General features: G+C 39.5%; 2 protein-coding genes across 3 annotated transcripts in view; one reads left to right on the top strand and one right to left on the bottom strand.

Annotated features, from left to right (window-relative positions):
* The window catches only part of NR4A3 (nuclear receptor subfamily 4 group A member 3), a 35,474-nt gene extending 29,002 nt beyond the window's left edge, over positions 1 to 6,472 (top strand). The window contains exon 7 of one of the 2 annotated variants that reach the window (XM_057722363.1): positions 3,194 to 6,472. In XM_057722363.1, the coding sequence (XP_057578346.1) occupies positions 3,194 to 3,441 (248 nt within the window). In that variant the 3' untranslated portion in view covers positions 3,442 to 6,472. The remainder of the gene's footprint in view (positions 1 to 3,193) is intronic. The other variant, XM_057722362.1, reaches the window with a different exon arrangement.
* A 10,659-nt stretch (positions 6,473 to 17,131) lies between these two features.
* LOC130845901 (cytochrome b-c1 complex subunit 2, mitochondrial-like) lies at positions 17,132 to 18,719 on the bottom strand. Its single transcript, XM_057723736.1, has one exon. The coding sequence runs from the start codon at positions 18,668 to 18,670 to the stop codon at positions 17,309 to 17,311; it is 1,362 nt and encodes a 453-aa protein (XP_057579719.1). The 5' UTR covers positions 18,671 to 18,719; the 3' UTR covers positions 17,132 to 17,308.
* Positions 18,720 to 19,080: the final 361 nt, after the last annotated feature.

Below are 19,080 nucleotides of genomic sequence, written 5' to 3'. Positions count from 1 at the left end.
CAGCCCTTTTGAAAGAGTAAAGAAGCCACAAATCCAGTAGCTGTTCAAAACAACAAAGAAGGTGCCTTTGGCTTCTAACAGGAGTGTCTCTGAATTCCTCAAGGAATTCCAGGCCTAGGGTTGATCCAGCTGGCAGGAGGTATCGATCTCCACTTGAATTCACTGAATAAATAATGGTTGCCATAGTTATCGAGCAGTCACAACTGGTTGGAGAGCAGGGAAAACTCCGAGGCACCTTCTGTGAGTCTGGCCATGAGAAAGTCTGGTTACAAGGTTCCATAATCAACCCCCTCCTGACATCCAGCCCACACATTGCTCAGCTTCTTTATCCTGGTAATGAATATGGGATCTTGAATATAGTGCAAGACATGAGGCACGGAAAGGAAGGGAAAGCTTAAATCAATGGATTGGTATTTTATTCTGGGAAAAGCATCTCTCCCTGCATTATGAACCTAATTTGATACATTTCAGTATTTAATAGAATTTGCTATCAGTAAGATGATTGTTTGATCATATTATAGCAACTAGAGGGCTTCTCAAAGAACCAAATCTCAGTTTGTCCTATCTTAACATTGTTTATTATACCAACAGCATTAACCTGGATATTTTAAAAGAAAGGAGAAGAGTTATCTGACAGTCTCATGAATATTTTCACTTTTCTGTTTCCTTTCATCCTTCTCCATATGCAGAAATAATTTTTACATAGACGGAATCACAGCTTAGATACTATTTTATATTCTAGTCTTTAGTTAATGTGATATTATATACTTTGCCATTTGTCACTTCACAGCCTTCATATTTGTCCTTTTTGATATCTACAGAATCTTCCATTATGAGGACATACCATTTTTTTACTTAATGGTTCCCCTGTTCTTCTTCCCTGTATCTTTTTCCATTTTTTAAAAATAAGTAATGCTACCCCAGATGTCTTCATGCATACAATCTTATTCTTCTGTTCAATGTTTTCTTCAGATAAATTCCCAAGAGTGGGATTACTTGGTCAGAGACTACAAACATTTCATAGCTCTTGAAATTCACTTCCAAATTTACAGCCAGCTTTTTTGCTTTGGGGGAGGGGAATAAAACTTTAGGCGGAGCACCATTGCAGTTGAAGTTCACTCTTGGGTGCTCCTTCTGAGACTAAAACAAGGGGACTTGTATTTAGTAAAGATAAACTATAGAGGACAGGTTTGCACCTGGGCTGATTAGTTAACAGCTTCCTGGGGGAAAGCAAAACCCTGCAATGCAAATCTTGGGAGTCAGGGGGCTTTGTCGCCTTTGTTTGACCCTGCAGCTGCCAACCATTCGCCATGTGTTGGGTATTGTCTTAGGTGCTGACTGTACCATTCCTGTAGCATTCTGTAGTTGGCAGAACACTTTTATGTAGCATCATCTTAGCTGAACCTCACAATAACCCGTGGAGGTGGGTTTTATTATAATCACACTTTTTCTTTCAATTTATTGTGTAATATTTAAGAAACAGAAAAGAATGAAGACTACAACAAAGTCTTGTGTACCTACCACCCTGTAATCCCCATTTTTGTAGGAGAAATTGAGCCTTAGCGCAATTAGGTCACATGGTTAGTAAGTAACAGAACCAAAAATGGAGCCCGGGTCTGTCTGACTCCAAGTTCAATCACCTTTTCTCTATATTATGTCACATTGAGCTGAGAGGCCTGCAAGTTACAGCCCACTGAGATGCTGCTGGCAATTTCCACGGCTGTACTTAAATATACATATTATATATAAATGTACATCAGAGCTGGTAAGGGACCTTAGAGGTCATTAAATCCAATCTCCTCCTTTTCATAGGGGTCCTAGAGAGGAACGTACTCACCCCAGTCATACATAACTAGCCAAACTGAGGAAGCACACAGATCTCCTGGTTCCTGAGCCTCCTTTTTTTTAGGGCAAGAGAAAAAAAAAATGTCTAGATAGTTGCTTCATTTTTCCAATGATTTTGGAAATCAACTTTCCTAACAAGAATATTCCCAACTAAAAAAAAAATTAATGTAGGAAAAATTTTAAACTAATGCTTGATTTCCCATTGGATGGATATCTTCCATCTTTCAAGAATTATTATTTTACTTGTAAATATACTGAGAGATGAAAAGTTTGACCAAGATAACAGTGGCCAAGCTCCTCTCTCAGGAAAGAGACTCTGATATCTACATGCTGAAGGAGAGCAAATTGATTTGTACCAGATGTCAGGCTCCTTTCTGTTTACAAGGAGATGCAACATTTTCTGGAGCAAGAGGACAGAGTCTGCCTCAGAAGACTGGCTTCAAATCCTAGCTTTAGGGAGCTGCCTGATTGGGGAAAACCATTTAACCTTATATAAAAAAGTAAGAGATCATAATATTTAACATGGGGATAATTTATATATTATTTTATAAAATATAAGCTACTGGTGTTCATGTCTTGCCACATTATAAAGTGTTTGCACCACATCCTCGGGGCCTCCTCTCTTCTCTTTGACTTTTACATCTCCACAACAGAGAAAAGTGTATTTTGTACAGCGCCAGGTGTAGGTCAGTAGAAATATGGGCGGCGGGGGTGGGGGGGTGGGGTGGGGCAAAGGACAAGGAAAAGAAGATCTGGATTCTTCTCAGTGCTGGTTAGCATGAAAACACAAGAATGCACTTTGTATCAGGTCTTGCAGGCCAGCCTTTGCTTTAGCAAATGGAAATTACAGTCCCACTACCAAGCGAGTCTGGCGAGATGGGAACATTTTTTTATTTGCCTGGATGTGTTTCCGTGTCACTCTGAAAAAGAGTTGCTTTTGTAAGACCTCAGTCAGATAATGTATGCAAAATAGTAACCACCCTGTTATTCATTCATTGTGGCTCTGGGATGGGAACTGTGTGCTGCTTCTGCGTTATTCGCCCAAACTGGTCGTCCCAGAAACCCTGAATTGGGTATGATTATAATCTTCATTTTATAAGGAAACTGAGGCTCAGAAGTTAAGAGACTTACTCAAGGGGACACAGTGAGTAAGTGACAAGACTGAGATTCCATCCCAGGTGCTGTTTGATACCAAAGGCCATGAACTACCTCTAAGGGGGAGGGCACTTTGACTGTAAAATGCCATCCTAACTGGCAGCACAGGACACAGGCCTCTATTAGGGATTCAGGGTTTTTTTCAGATATAACTGCCTCCTGAATTTTTCTATCCTTTTGTATCCCTCTGCAGAACGACATGGGTTAAAAGAACCAAAGAGAGTGGAGGAGCTATGCAACAAGATCACAAGCAGCTTAAAAGAGCACCAGAGTAAGGGACAGGCTTTGGAGCCCACCGAGCCCAAGGTCCTGCGTGCCCTGGTGGAACTGCGAAAGATCTGCACCCTGGGCCTCCAGCGCATCTTCTACCTGAAGCTGGAAGACTTGGTGTCTCCACCTTCCATCATTGACAAGCTCTTCCTGGATACCCTGCCTTTCTGAGCAGGAGCAGCCTGAGCAGGGAGCTGCCTCATCTGCTAGCAGCCACTTGCTAAGCAGCAGAGGGTTGGGTCTGGACACCTACCATTTTCTGTCCTTCCTTAAGAGAAAAGTCAAGCTCCTGTAGACATGAAAGACTTTTTTTTTTTTTTTTTCTGGCACTTTTCCTTACTGCTGAAAGCCAGAAAACTTGCAGAGTATTGTGTTGGGGTTGTGTTTTATATTTAGGCTTTGGGGTTGGGGTGGGAGGGAGGGTATAGTTCATGAGGGTTTTCTAAGAAATTGCTAACAAAGCACTTTTGGACAATGCTATCCCAGCAGGAAAAAAAAAAAAGGATAATATAACTGTTTTAAAACTCTTTCTGGGGAATACAGTTATTGTTGGTTTGTATTTAAAAACAAGAACAGCCGAGGGTTGTTCGCCAGGATAGGATGTGTCTTGAGATTGATCCCTTTAGAATACACGTCTTGTATCAAGGGTACGTGTGTGGTGCAAACAAAGCAGAAATTCCCTCCTTTTAATTTTTCTTCCTTATTTTTTTTTAACAAATGGTGAAAGATGGAGGATTACCTACAAATCAGACATAGCAAAATGATAATGGCTGTTCGCTTCCATATACAAGTGCAATTTTTAAAGTGCTGTCTTACTAAGTCTTGTTTATTAACTCTCCTTTATTTTATATGGAAATAAAAAGGAGACAGTCATGTTAGCAAATGACACAGGCTAATTTTCCTAGCAGAGGCTTTGTCCGCCTGCCCCACAGAACCCTTCTGAAGTATATGGTCCATGCAAGATTTTAGGCCATTTCTTAATGGACCCAGATCCCTGCCCTGACTGTCCAACTGTCCTAAAGGGGGCTCAGATTGTAAGATGGATTGCATACAGCTTTTTTTTGTCATGTTCTATAAATCCAGCCAGAGTTCCCTAAACTTGCTTCAATTATAGAAACTGACTGACACATTCATTCAGAAGCCCCAGGAGCATTCAATGAGTTTCAAGTGTTTGAACCCTAGATGAGAGAACATGCAAATAAGTAGGAATGGATCATACAGGGTAAGCCCCAGGGATAATAAGGTTTTTAAAATATATATAATTTAATTTTTGTTATTGGTTAAGGAGACAATTTTGGAGAACAAGCAAGTCTTATAAAAAAAAAATAGTGTGAATGTAAGTACTAGAAAGGATTAGTGGGCTGCGTTTCAACATTCCGTGTTCGTACTCCCTTTTGTATGTTTATACTGTTAATGCCATATTATTATGAGATAATTTGTTGCATAGTGTCCTTATTTGTATAAACATTTGTATGCACGTTATATTGTAATAGCTTTGCCTGTATTTATTGCAAGACCACCAGCTCCTGGAAGCTGAGTTACAGAGTACTTAAATGGGGTGTTCACAGTGAACTTGGATACACCAATTAGAAATTAAATAAGCAAATATATATATAAATAGAGCAGGTTACATATCTATATTTATAATGTGTCTTTTTATTAACCATTTGTACAATAAATGTTACTTCCCATGCGGTTATTTTATGGTTCATTTGCAGTGACTTTTAAGGCAGTACTGTTTAGCACTTTGATATTAAAATTTTGCTTATGTTTTGCTAAATTAAAATAATGTTTGAAGATTTTTAGGTCTAAAAATCTTTATATTATATACTCTGTATCAAGTCAAAATATCTTTGGCCATTTTGCTAAGAAACAAATTTTGAATGTCAAACTGATGTCATAGTAGTTTTTGTTAGCTTTAAATCATTTTTGCTTTAGTCTTTTTAAAGGAAAAATAACAAAACTATGCTGTTTATATTGTCATTAAATTATACAGTCAAACAAATGCCAAATGAATTGCCTAATTGCTGCAAAGGATAGCCCAGATAACAAATCATATACGTTTTTTCCAAGAGTCATTCTGACATTTGATCATGTATTATGTTTGTGTGAGCTCTTGTGAGAGATTATTATTTTTATATTAAGATGATAGGATCTGGAATGTTAGGATCTTGGAATGTTAGACTTAGAAGGGGCCTGGCTTGTCAACTAGTCCGCCCCAACCCTGAAATTCATAGAGGAGAAAACTGGGGCCCAGCAAAAGGCAAAGAGTTACCCAAGGTCAAACAGCTGGTAATAGAATCAAGACTAGGACTTAGTTCTTCTTTCCGTGGTCTTTTTACTTAGTTTACTGCATCTATAGGAAAACAGGCTTTTAAAAATAACCACTAATATTTACATTTTACCATGAGTAAAGTAGTACTTTTGCAGTAATTTTTTGAGCTTATATGCAAACATAATAAACATTAGTAAATATCAGGAAAGTTAACATTTCATACAAGGTACCTTCAGAACAAATTCAAATTGAATTTGAGTAAGTTAGAAATACTGTGCGTGCACATAACCCTTGTGTGCACCGTTAGTCTTGGAAAGTTAATCCTTGTGTTTTGTCATGTCTGTAAAGGAAAAACAAAACAAAACAAGCAGAGCCCTAGAGAAATGCTGTCACTTTTTATTTTTACACCCATCAGATTTAAGAAAAAGACTTTTTAGCCGATATTGATTGGTTGGAAGGAATGAAGCAGGTTTTTAGTTCTATGTCCAGACACTAGTGCTGAAAATAAAGGTTATAGCCAGTGTTCTTCTGTCTTCCATAGTTATTACAAATGTGAGAGCCCCCCACCAAGTCATCTATCAATTCAACTCTCTTTTTTTTTCTTAACATTGACACACAAGTTTACACACAGTGGATGACCGCACTAGCTCAGAAGAGGACAGCAAGAATTAAAGCAGGTGATCCTTCCCTTGTGGGAGAGCTCTCTCAGTGCGAGCATGCCTTCTGTGGGCAGAAATCAGGAATCCACCAGCTGTTGATGGAGAGTGCCTTGCTTTCATTTCAGACAGCAGAGTTTTCCAAAGTTTCTCTGCTCCTCTAACAGCATTGCTCTTTAGTGTGTGTTAACCTGTGTTTGAAAGAAATGCTCTTGTACATTAACAATGTAAATTTAAATGATTAAATTAAATTACATTTTATCGATGGCTACTGGTGTGTTGAATAAGCACGCTTCATTTAACAGTATTTTCTAAATCATTTATGTAATGGTATTTGCTGTGAACTCTTAAACATGTCCCAAATATATTTTTTAGAAGGCATACTAATGCTGAAAAAATAATAGGCATTCTGAATTGGAAATATGTTAAACCTCACTGATTGGGAAGAAGGACATTCTCAATTCAATAACCATTTATTGACTACTTCCTGCAGGCAAAGCGCAGTTGGGTGCTTTGAGGAGATGCAAACATGCTCAGTGTATGAAGCCTTTGCTTTCAACTGTACATAACTTGAGTGGAGCTAACAGTTTGTTGCCTAAAAGTATCATTTAGGGTTATGAAGGATTTATTTCTACATCAGGATGATGGGATATCTGTTGTTTATGAACCAGAATTTACAAGAATCAGGGTTAGAGTTCTCAAAGATGGATTGGTACTCTCTGCCTTTTTGCTGAAGCCATTACTACTACCTTGCTTAGAAACCCCTCTGTGGGCAATGCAAATGCAACTTTCATTCAGCTCTACCCCAAACATATATTCCAAGTTAGTACAAATATGGTTTTTTGTGTGTGTGCACTGATAGCTCAAAAATAGAAATGTGGGAGCTTTCATGATTTTCTTCATTAGTTCATGCATAAAGTATTTTCTGTGACATATAAGTGCCATATGTGACCTAGGAGCCACACCTTTCTCCCTGCTTCTTGCCAGTGCCTTCATTTCCTCAACTATAAAATATAGTAAGAAGAGAATGAGAGAGATAGTGGAGCACCATCTTGCATATGAATTCAAATATAAGTGCTTGGCCCAAAGGAAAAAAGAGAGGGGAAGTGAGGCAGCTCCTTTTTCGGGGACTCTAGGGGCAAAAGTCTGGTTTGAAAGGGGAGGGAGGCAAGGAAGATCAGTTCTAGGTAAGGGACACACGCTTGTGGTTGAATTTACATAAGTTAAATGCACAAAGATCACACAAGAAGCTAATTATTGACAAAAAATTGTGGTAAAACACACATAAAACTTACCATTTTAATCATTTTTAAGTGTACAGTGATGTTAAGTACATTCATATTGTTTAAACAATCTCCAGAACTCTTTATTTTGCAAAACTGAAACTCTATTCCCATTAAACAATAGTTCCCCATTCCTTCCTCCCACAGCCCTGGTAAACAATATTCTTTTTGTCTCTATGAATTTGACTGCCCTAGGTACCTCGTATGAGTGGAATCATATGGTATTTGTCCTCTTGTGTCTGGCTTATTTCATCTAGTATAATGTTCTCATCCATGTTGTACCACATATCAGAATGTCCTTCTTTTTTAAGGCTAAATAATATTCCATGCCACATAATATACCACATCTTGTTTATCTATTCACGTGTCAGTGGACACTTGATTTGCTTCCCCCTTTTGGCTATTGTGAATAATGCTGGTATGAACATGGGTGTACAGACACTATCTTTTCAAGACTTCGCTTTAATCCTTTTGGCTAAATGTTTCCTTTGAGCTTAAGTATGATATAAATTATTTTCAAAGATGATCTTGATTATATGTGATTTTTTTGCCTTAGGCACTGATTTCAGACCCGCCCCATTTCTTTCTCTCAGGTAGCTCCATGAGCAAGCTGCTTATAAACCTTTGTTCTAGGACTAGGAGAAAAATGGGAAAGACTAAAATCAAACATGGAAAAGACTAAAATCTAAGAGCATTAAATGGTCCATCTTCTTGTCCGAATACTTTTCTTTGAAAAAGCCCATACTTTGCCCAAAAGGTTGAAAATCTCATCATGTTTCAAAGAGGGTTTTTGCACTTCCTATTATCTGACACCCCTCACCATGAACAAAATTCTTCAAACGATGTTTCAGAAAATTTTTCCTCATGGTCATCTCTGAGTTGCACTGTGACACTAACATAGACAATACTTTTTGTTGGTGTGTTCTGTTTGGTTAGTGTTGCAAGCACACTGTCATTCTTGTTTTTGTTTTATCTCTGCCCATTTCATGGCTCCAACAGGGAGCCCAAGGGTTGCTGGCCCCTTACCCAATTACCTGCTGTGATGCTGATCATCCTCCAGGCTGGGGCTCTAAGGGGATCTGAGTCGAGGAGAAGAGGAGACAACATTTATTAAACATCTACTATGCTTGCCGGATACTCCAGTAGATATGATCATCCATGATCACACTTAATGTTCACTACTTCTGAGAAGGTGTCATTATCCCCTGTTTGAAAATGGGGAAAGAGACTAGGGGAGATTGGGTACCTTGCCCAAGATCCCATGAGATTTGAACACATGTCAGTATGGCTCTGAAACCCCTGGCAGTCTTCCTGGTGCTTGGTGTTTAGACCCCTGCTCCTCTCCGGAGCAAAGAAAGCATTTACCCTCAGGTCTTCACTCATTAGCAAGTGGTAAGAAACTCTACCCAAGCAGCAGAGCTACTGGCCTATGCATTGACTCAACCTCAATTTCTCTTTCTGTCAAGTTTATCATCTGTCCTACTAATTCCTCAGATTCTTTGACTCAAGTCCCCCACTATCTTGTCTCCAGGTACTCTAACTTTGTCCCTCACCAGCCTTAGACCCACAGAGCCTTGTAATAATGAAGCTCTGCTCCACTTTTGGAATCGCTTTCTGGTTCTTTCCCCTCTAAACACAAATGTTCTCTATCCTCAGAGTGGACTTCAAACATTCAGCCCCTCACGACCCTTTCCTGACCCCAGCCAACTTCCCAATTTCAAGCTGATTTAAAACTTACACTCAGGCTCTGCAGTCAACAGCTTGAAGGTTGTCCTCCTTCAGATTCTACAACCACCTCTCCGTCCCCTTGTGACCACTTTCATTGTACCCGCAAAGACCAGCCTCATCATCCCCCAGAATCTGCTGGGGAGATGCTGAGCAACAGAAAGCACCAGGCAGTCCCTGACCATCTCAGAGCTCTTCTCTTCCCAGCAGCCTGTCCCTTGTTTTGCCCATTGAATCTATGTGTCTCCTAACACACTTTTTACCTTTTAGTCCCCCAGTTCTAATTTCTTCCCCCTGATCATTTCATCCTTGCACATTTTTTCCTGCCAGTTTCTAATAAATTGTTCAGAATTATACAAAGGTTTTTTTACGTATATATAAAAAAGACACATAAGTATACTATCCTAACATAGCTGCTTTCATATGTTTCATGGTGCAAACGTACATACTTAGGTTTTTCTTATTTATTTCTTTTTACTTAGAAAATAAAGAGTACTTCCTTATATATGTGCATTTTTGCTTCTTACAGTGCCAAGAGATTCTATGGGAAACTAAAGCAATATAAAATTGGAAGAATAAAACTCATTGAAAAGAAAAAAGTAAAATATTTCATATACACACAAAAATAAAACTGATTTAAATGCAAAAATAATTGAAAAGTGATGTGTACATTCAAAGCAATAATATAACAAACATCTACGAACTTAACCCAACTCTAGAACTTTGGAATCTCTATGCTTCCCTAATAGTATTCCCCCAACCCCCAAAAGCCTGAATTTTGGTTTATCATTGCATACATACACATTCCTAAACAATTTATTGTTTAGAGTTATACTTTTAAGAATTTATATTAGTTGTATCCTAAGGTATATATTCTGCAACTTGTTTTTCTCTTTGCTCAAAATTATATTTATCCTTCTATTGACAGATGAATGGATAAAGAAGTGTGAGATACACACACACACACACACACTGTAATATTACTCAGCCATAAAAAAGAATGAAATAATACCATTTGCCACAACATAGATGGATCACACTAAGCGAAGTAAGTCAAACCCAGGAAGACAAATATCATATGATATAATTTATATGTGGAATCTAAAAAAAGTGATACAGATGAACTTATTTACAAAACAAAAACAGACTCACATAGAAAAAAACTTATGGTTACCAAAGGGGAAAGGGTGGGGGAGGGATATATTAGGAGTTTGGGATTAGCAGATACAAACTACTGCATGTAAAATAGATAAACAACAAGGTGCTACTGTATAGCACAGGGAAATATTCAGTATACTGTAATAAACTACAATGGAAAAGAATCTCTATATGAATAACTGAATCACTTTGCTGTACACCAGAAACTAACATAACATAAATCAACTATTCTTCAATTTTAAAAAAATATACCTATAAATCAACTATTCTTCAATTAAAAAAAATATATATCTATCCATGATATCATATGGCTCTAATACATATTCACTGCTTTGTAGTACTTCTTTTAATACACTATAATTTCTTTATTCACTATCCTGTCAATGGTTCAGTTGTTTCCATATTCTTGCTTTTACAAGCTATAATATCAGGAACATTTTTGCACGTGTCTCCTGATAAACATAGGCAAGAATTTCTCTAGGCTAGTGGTTTTCAAAGTGTGGTCCTAGGACCAGCAGCAAACAGCATCACCTGGGAACTTGCTAGAAGTGCAAATTATCAGGTTCCACCCCAGACCTACTGAATCAGAAACTCTGGGGGTAGGACCCAGGAATGTGTGTTTTAACAAGCCCTCCAGGTGATTATGATGCATGCTAAAGTGTGAGAATCACTGCTCTGGGCTTACCAAGAAGTAGAATTGTGAGGTTATGAGGTAGGCAAATCTTCTCCTTTACTGGCTATGCCATTTCTTCAGCAGTAGTTGTACCAATTTACACTCTTAACAACAATGTTTGAGAGCTCCATCTGTTCTACATCTTCCCCAACACTTGGATTCATCAGGATTTTTTATTTTATAACTCAGCAGTTATAAGATGGCATCTTGTTGTGCTTTATGCAATTTTAAATAGAGCTGCCTATTACCTACAGGTCTTTGTGGGAACATGTTTCATTTTTCTGGAATAAATACTTAAGAGTGGAGTTGCTGGGTAGGTTTAACTTTATAAGAAACTGCCAAATCTTTTTAGAATAGAAATAGAATATTTAGCCGGGCACATGGCTGCTCAGGATAAACACATTTCTCAGACTTCCGTGCAGCTAGGGGTGGACTTGACACTGTGTTCCAGTCAATGGGATATAAGTGACAGCGTCATCTGGGTACCATGTCCTATATGCCACTCTCTCCTTCCAGATGGCATTTTGACAATGGCCTTCTAGAGACAACATTATTATTGTCTGGCCCCAGAAAGTGGCTTTATGCGTAGAAATTTCAACTCGGAGAAGAATCAAAAGTAGTATCATAAAAGGTGATATTTTAGGGTGACTTGTTCATTGGGCTGGTCCTGGAATATGTCTGATTGATATTGTAACCCACATGTTAGCCAGGGCCTCTTCTCCTTAGCATCTAGAAGGGATTGTTTTGAACTCCCTATTCCACAAATAATGAGGTCCAAAGACCTCCTCAAGATATCTGAAAATTCTGCCAATTTTTACATTAGCTCTGGCTTCAGGTTCCCACTTCTATTTGCTTAGCTCTGTTAAATGGACTGTCTTGCTGTACTGCTGGTGTCATCACTAGTTCTGGTGTTGCTCCAGAAGTAGAACTCACTTAGCTGTGGTTGAAGAGGAGCACACATTGACCCTTCAGAAAATATTGTGACTTGAATAGTTTAAATCTGAAAGGGCTGTAAATATAGTGGCACTGTAACTATCATGTCTACTATGGTAGGAAACTTGACTTGGCTCATGAAGCCATTGTGGAGGGTAGTTTTGGTAGAATCCTCCTTAGTGCCTAGCACCGTGCTTGTTCACCAGAAACCCTTAGAAATGCTCACCAAGTGAATTCAAGTTAGATCTTCACTGATGGAGGTGGGCAATGGAAACCATATCAAAGAGACGGACTATGCCGATTTTCAAAAATGGTATCTAGAGCCAAAGTGTCGTTTCATATTTTTCTGAACTTCAATGCCACAGAGAGAGAGAGAGAGAGGAAATCAACACAACCCCAAGGAAGGTTTGTTTTTTCCCTTCGCTTTAGAAAGCAGCTGTCAGTTTAACTTATCCCCAAACACTGTCAGTGATGAGCATGACTGGCAATGCGTCTTATCTGTAATTAGAGAGATTGCATTAAACACTATTATTTGCAGACACACATTGAATTAACCCTAATCGAGGCTAGCAAATAGTAGAGCCTGCCTATTTTTCACCTCAAAATTTTTAGAAAATTGTGACAGTTGACACACGAGGCACAATGCTGACAAGATTTCTTTCCATCAAATGCCAGACAGTAATTGTAATTGCCTTTAAAAATGTTTTAAGCAGTTCCGTTAGTAAATCAGAAATTGCCACAAATCATGCTGATAGTTTCTAAACATGGAGGTTGTTGACTGTGCATTCCAATATGAGTTTAATGAATTGATTTTCTAAGGAATTTAACTTTGCATCTGTTTTCAGGTGTACTTAATTCACTCTGATTAATGTGATTAGCATAGATATCAGTGGATTATACATGATGCCCTCTATTTATTCACTTACTTTTAATCTGCCACACTGTCCATTGGGAAATTATATAAGTGTTTTTTAAAGGGAAACATCTTGCTCACGGCTCTGATCACATTGGATTTCTGCAAAGCAGAATCCTGGTAGGAATTCATTGATTATTCAGAGGCTGTGCAGCAATTGTACTTTTGTTTGAGGGACCTATTAAAGTTTACATAGTTCCGAGCTTATAATCCAGAGGGGAAGATGAGACAAACATTCCGATGCAAGTCACTCACAAGGAAGAATGGCTGTCCTCAGATTCTTCTTTTTTTGAGTACTTCTCCCCTAGTCCCTTTCAATAATGTTGTTACTTAAGGTATGTCAATGGCCCTCCTCGTCTCCAATGCTTCCCACTATCCTGGACACTCTTTCTCGTGGCTTCAACTACCACTCTCTAATCTGTATCTAACTCGGTCCTTTCAGAGGGCTCCAGATTTCTTCACCTGGATATTCCATGGGTACTCCAAATTTAATGTACCAAATCCCAATCTCCATCCAAATGTGCCCCTCCCAATCTCCGTAAATGGCTCCTCCATCTACCCAATCATCCAAGCTATGCTATTATTGTGGGTCTCAGGATAAGAAGAAATTCATTTATTCCCCGTCGTTCTGAAAATTTAACATTCATTTTAACGTTCGTTGGAATCATCTGGAAAGCTAATTAAAGCACAGTTTCCTGAGACTCATGCCCAGAAATCTAATTCGGTGGTCTGGAATGGGATCCATGAATTTGCATTTCTAACAAGCTCACAGGTGACAGCAATGCTATGGGGCCAGGGGCTACAGTTTGAGAACCATTGCCCTAGATAATGGAAATAACATAGACATATTTCCATGAGCCATCAGATCCCTACTCGGGGAGCAATCATTGCCAGAGAATGAAGGCCCAGGAAGCAAATTTCCTCTGGAGAAAGCATCTCTGCATCAACCAGTAGGATGAATTAATGAAAAGGCATGTGATTTAATTATTCCTTCATCCATCAACTATGTATAAGTGCCTTCTCTCTGCAAGGTACAGTGCAAGGCACTGAGCTATGCTCTGAGATACAGGTGAACTCAGGCACTCCGCTGAGACTTAGATAATCTGTAAAATCTGTACGGACTTTATGAGAGATATCAAATAGAGGACTATAGGAAGTGCCTAAATCAGTGCCTGGCACACCGATTCTCAAAAAGGATACTGAGTAATTAGTAATTAGTTCTTATTTTTTAATGTGATAATTAGCCACTCTAAAGTGCAATACAAATGCTAGCCATAATTATTTTCAGCATTACTTCATAGACCCCTCAATGAGTTTACCCAGGTAGTTTTTGATTAAAAAAGAATATTGGTTTATTTATTTATGTGTATCCACATAGAAAGAAGTTCTGGAAAGATATGTAACAAATTGTTAGTAGTATTTATTTCTCTGTGGAATAATTATGGTTTATCTGCAAAGATTAATCTATATTTTTTAGATTTTTTTAAACTTCTTTCTCTTTTTCTTGCTTTTTAAAATTGAAGTACAGTTGATTTACAATATTGTATTAGCTTAGGGGTACAACTTAGTGATTCAATATTTTTATAGATTATACTCCATATAAAGTTATTATAAAATACAGGCTATACTCCCTGTGCTGTACATTACATCCTGGTGTCTTATTTATTTTTTACCTAGTAGTTTATACTGCTTAGCACCCTTCCCCTATCTTGCGCCTCCGCACACACCTCTCCCCACTGATAGCCACTGGTTTATCCTCTGTAACTATGAGTCTGTTTCTGTATTGTTCTTATCTGTTCATTTGTTTTAATTTTCAGACTCCACATATAAGTGAAAACATAAAGTATTTGTCTTGGATTTATTTCACTAAGCATAATACCCTCAGGACCATCCATGTTGCTGCAAATGGCAAAATTTAATCCTTTTTTTATGGCTAATATTCCACTTAGCCATTAAATGGAATGGTACGGATTTGTCCACTCACTTGTTGATGAAAACTTGGCTATTGTAAATGATGCTGCAATGAACACAGTGAACACTGGGGTGCATATATCTTTTTGAATTTATGTTTTTCTTTTCTTCAGACATATACCCAGTAGTGGAATTGCTGGGTCATATGGCAGTTCTATTTTTAATTTATTGAAGAACCTCTATACTGTTTTCCATAGTGGTTATACCAATTTACATTTCCACCAACAGTATACTAGGGTTTCCTTTCTCCACATTCTCACCAACACTTGTCATTTGTTGTCTTTTTGATAATAGCAGTTCTGACATGTGTGAAGTGATAGCTCATTGTGATTTTGATTTGCATTTCCCTGATGATTAGTGATGTCAGGCATCTTTTCATGTACGTGTCGGCCATCTGTGCAACTCCTTTGGAAAAATGCCTAGTCAGGCCCCCTGAAAATTTTTATCAGCTTGTTTGTTTGTTTTTTGAGAGTTGTATGAGCTTGGTACAAGTTTTGGACATTAACCCTTTATCAGACATATCATTTGCAAACGTCTTCTCCCATTGTCTTTTCATTTTGTCAATGGTTTCCTTTGCTGTGCAACAGCTTTTAAGTCCCATTTATTTATTTTTGCTTTTGTTTCCCTTGCCTGAGGAGACAGATCCAAAAAGATATTGCTAAGACTAATGTCAAAGTGTATACTGCCTATGTTTTCTTCTAAGAGTTTTATGGTTTCTAGGCTTACATTTGGGTCTTTAGTTCATTTTGAGTTTATTTTTGTAGACAGTATGAGAAAATGTTCTAATTTCATTCTTTTCCATGTAGCTGTCCAGTTTTCCCAATACCACTTATTGAAGAGACTGTCTTTTCCCCACTGTATATTCTTGTCTCCTATGTCATAGGTTAATTGACCATAGGTACACAGGTTTATTTCTGGGCTCTCTCATCTGTTCCAAGGATCTATGTGCCTGTTTTTGTGCTAACATGATGCTGTTTTGAATGCTACTGTTAGTATGTTTGATGTTGTCCCAGAGGGACTCATTTTTTAAAATTTGTTTTTCTTTTTGCTGTTACAACTGGGTAATTTCCACTATTCTCTCCTCCAGATCGCTTATGCATTCTTCTGTATCACCTAAGCTGCTGCTAATTCCTTCTAGCATATTTTTCATTTCAGTTATTGTATTCAGCCTCTTACTGGTTCTTTTTTATATTTGCTAGTACTTGAATTTCTCACTGTGTTCATCTATTTTTTTCCCCAAGTTCAGTTAGCATTCTTATTACTATTGCTTTGAACTCTTTATCAGGTAAATTATTGGTCTCTGTTTCATTAGGGTTTTTTCAAGGACTTTATCTTGGTCTTTTGTTTGAAACATCTGCCCCTGTTTTCTCACTTTGTTTACCTTTCTCTGTTTGTCTCTATGAAATTAGGTGAAACAGTTACCTATTCTTGTCTTGAAGGCATGTCCTTGTGTGGGAGTGTCCCTATGCAGTCTGTGTGTCTCCAGTGGCTTTAGTGGGAGAGCTGGGTCTGAAGTAAGCATGGGCCATGTCTTCCCCCAGGTTGCACTGGCAGCCACCACCTTGGTGGGAAGTAGGGCTAGAGTCAGTGGGGCTAGATCCAGAGCTAGGTGCCAGCAGGAGTTTATCCTGGGCTCAAAGGCAGTCACTGCCCTATCATGGGTGGGGCTAAGGCCCAAGGGTTTGGATCAGGAGCCCTGAGGAAGCTGGGCATCTTCCCAGCGTAATGGAGTCTCTACCTTGGTTGGGAGCATGGTGAGAGCCCAAGGGCTTGGGGCTGCACTTCTGAGCTGGTTCCGCTTTTCCCCCAGTGTGTGGGTCTTGGTTAGAGGCCAGGTTAGAATCAGAGGCGTTGAAGCCGAAGGGGCTGGAGCCACACTACTGAGCTGGTTCTGCTCTATCCCCACTTTGAGCGCATGACGGCAGTGGCGGGCTGCAGCCTGGCTGGAGGCAGGCAGGGTCAGACCGAGCTGGGTCAGCTTCCTCCAAATTTGAGCACACTCACTGGCAACGGTGGCCTCAGCCTTAGCAGGGAGCAGTGGCGGAGCAGGAGCCTGGTGTTGGGTGGGGGGTGAGCTTGGGTGGCCTTGGCAGGCCCTCAGAACACCAGGGATTTTTCAATTTGCTGCCTCCACACTGGGACAGAGAACAAGCAAGTCTGTGCATGTGACCTTCAAGAGTGGAGCCTCGGTTTCTTACAGCCCTCCAGTAAGCTCCACAAGTTTTTTTGTTTTGTTTTGTTTTTGTTTTTGTTTTGTTTTGTTTTGTTTTTAAACAGAATGTTTTATTGACTTTACATCAGCTGGGAACAATCACCTGCCTTTATGCTTTATGATATTTCATCTCACTGGAAAAAAAGATAAATGTTACATCAGAGACTTTTCACTTTCATGTCTTCGCTGCCCTGGATTGAGAAAATGTTCAGTTCTTTCCTGCAATATGTGTTTCAGTATTACAACTCATCAACAAAAGGTGTATGCCCCAAATTTCCATTTGCTGCCATCGACTTCCGGCCAGAAACAAACTTCTTTGCAGCATTTATGATATCAGCATCAGCTACCAAGTCAATGTCCTGAAGGACTGTGGATGGCGGCACGTACAAACCAGCAGCTAGAGCCTGGGACCCAACTTCATCCAGGAAACCCTCAGAAGACTCCACTGACACTAGGTACCCAGCTTTCAGCTTGTTCTTGGCAGCTTGGACATCTGTATTAGAAAGGTTTCCTTGAGCAATTGTTTTTACTTGGTTATAGGCAGCCTTGATAACATCTCCAGCAGCTGCAGCCTGCGAGATAGTGTAAATCCCAAAGAGTCCAGAACCTGAGTAACTGGCATTAAAAGCGGAAACATCAAATGGCTGGTGAGTTCCCTTGGCAACAGCCTGGTATAGAGAGCTGGTGGCATTGCTGCCCCTCTTAACATGTGATCCAGCACCGAGGACATGCTGGAGAACACTAAATGCATTTGCTTCTGCACTTCCTGTGGCAGCACTTTCTGCTACAAGAGCAGCATGGACGAGACTGTCTCCATTCTGTTCTCGGATTTCACCTCCATGGTACTTGGCCTTCTCACCAGATAAACCAAGCCCACCCCTTATGTTGAGAAACTGTTCAGCAACTTGCTTTAAAACAGGATGACTCACGCCAAGTCCAATCAAAGCCATTCTTGCATTTGTAAAATGATTCCGTATGTATTCATGTAACTGATCTGGTGTCACTTTTCCAATCCTATAATCAGGACAATGTAAGGAATTAGCCAAGGCATTTCGGTAAGCTGCAGCATGCAAATTTTCAATGACATGAGCCTGTGGATTCTGAAAAGCCACAGCTTTGTCAATCCTTAGCTGAGACTGAAGGGCAGCTACCTCCCAGCAACGAAATTCTGGTGCTGTGGTGATGTTGAGCAGGAACTCCATTAGAATATCAACAACAACCCGCAGGCATTCCACAGTATAAGCCATGTTTTCCCTGGTCGAAGTCACACTTAATTTACCACCAACTGCTTCAATTCCACGGGTTATCTTGAAAGATGAAGCTCCTTTCGTAGTCAAACTGGATGCAAGATGAAGCGAATGAGAGGTTCCTAAATTGTTAGAGTCTTCATATCTGCTGCCTGCTTTAATGAACAAACCAATTCTTGATGCAGGAGAGCAGTTTTCGAGAGAAGCAATCACTAAACCATTTGGTAATTTGGTAAACTCAAGGTCCTGAGGATGTAGAGGCACTCCTGCAGGGGCAGCTGTGGCTTTAGCTTTGGGAGCAACTTTGAGGGAATAAAATCTCGAGAGGGACCCGGCCCTGGTTATCAGCTTCATGGCTCAAGACTGCTCTGACCCACGGCCACCACCGCCTTAGAGGAGAGCAAGATGGCCTTGTTTTTGTTTTTTAATTCTCCTTGCTTTTTTTTTTTTTTTAACATGGTAATACTATAATTTTAAAAAATATATTTATTTGGCTGTGCTGGGTCTTAGTTGCAGCATACGGGATCTTCCAACTTCGTTGTGGCATACGGGACCTTTAGTTGCTGCATGCATGTGGGATCTAACTCCCTGACCAGGGATGGAACCCAGGCCCCCTGCATTGGGAGCACGGAGTCTTAGCCACTGGATCACCAGGGAAGAACCCCCCACAGCTTTTCAAACCATCTCATCTTCCCACTGTTGGAGCCCAGGGCTGGGGTGCCTAATATGGGGCTCGAACCCCTCACTCCTTAGGGAGGACCCCC

This window comes from Hippopotamus amphibius, chromosome 2 (genome assembly GCF_030028045.1).
Source record: "Hippopotamus amphibius kiboko isolate mHipAmp2 chromosome 2, mHipAmp2.hap2, whole genome shotgun sequence".
Lineage (NCBI taxonomy): Eukaryota > Metazoa > Chordata > Mammalia > Artiodactyla > Hippopotamidae > Hippopotamus > Hippopotamus amphibius.
This window is presented reverse-complemented; position numbering and strand designations above follow the sequence as displayed.

Coding starts and splice junctions, on each gene's coding strand:
- LOC130845901 (XM_057723736.1), bottom strand. CDS start 18,670: ATGAAGCTGATAACCAGGGCCGGGTCCCTCTCGAGATTTTATTCCCTC.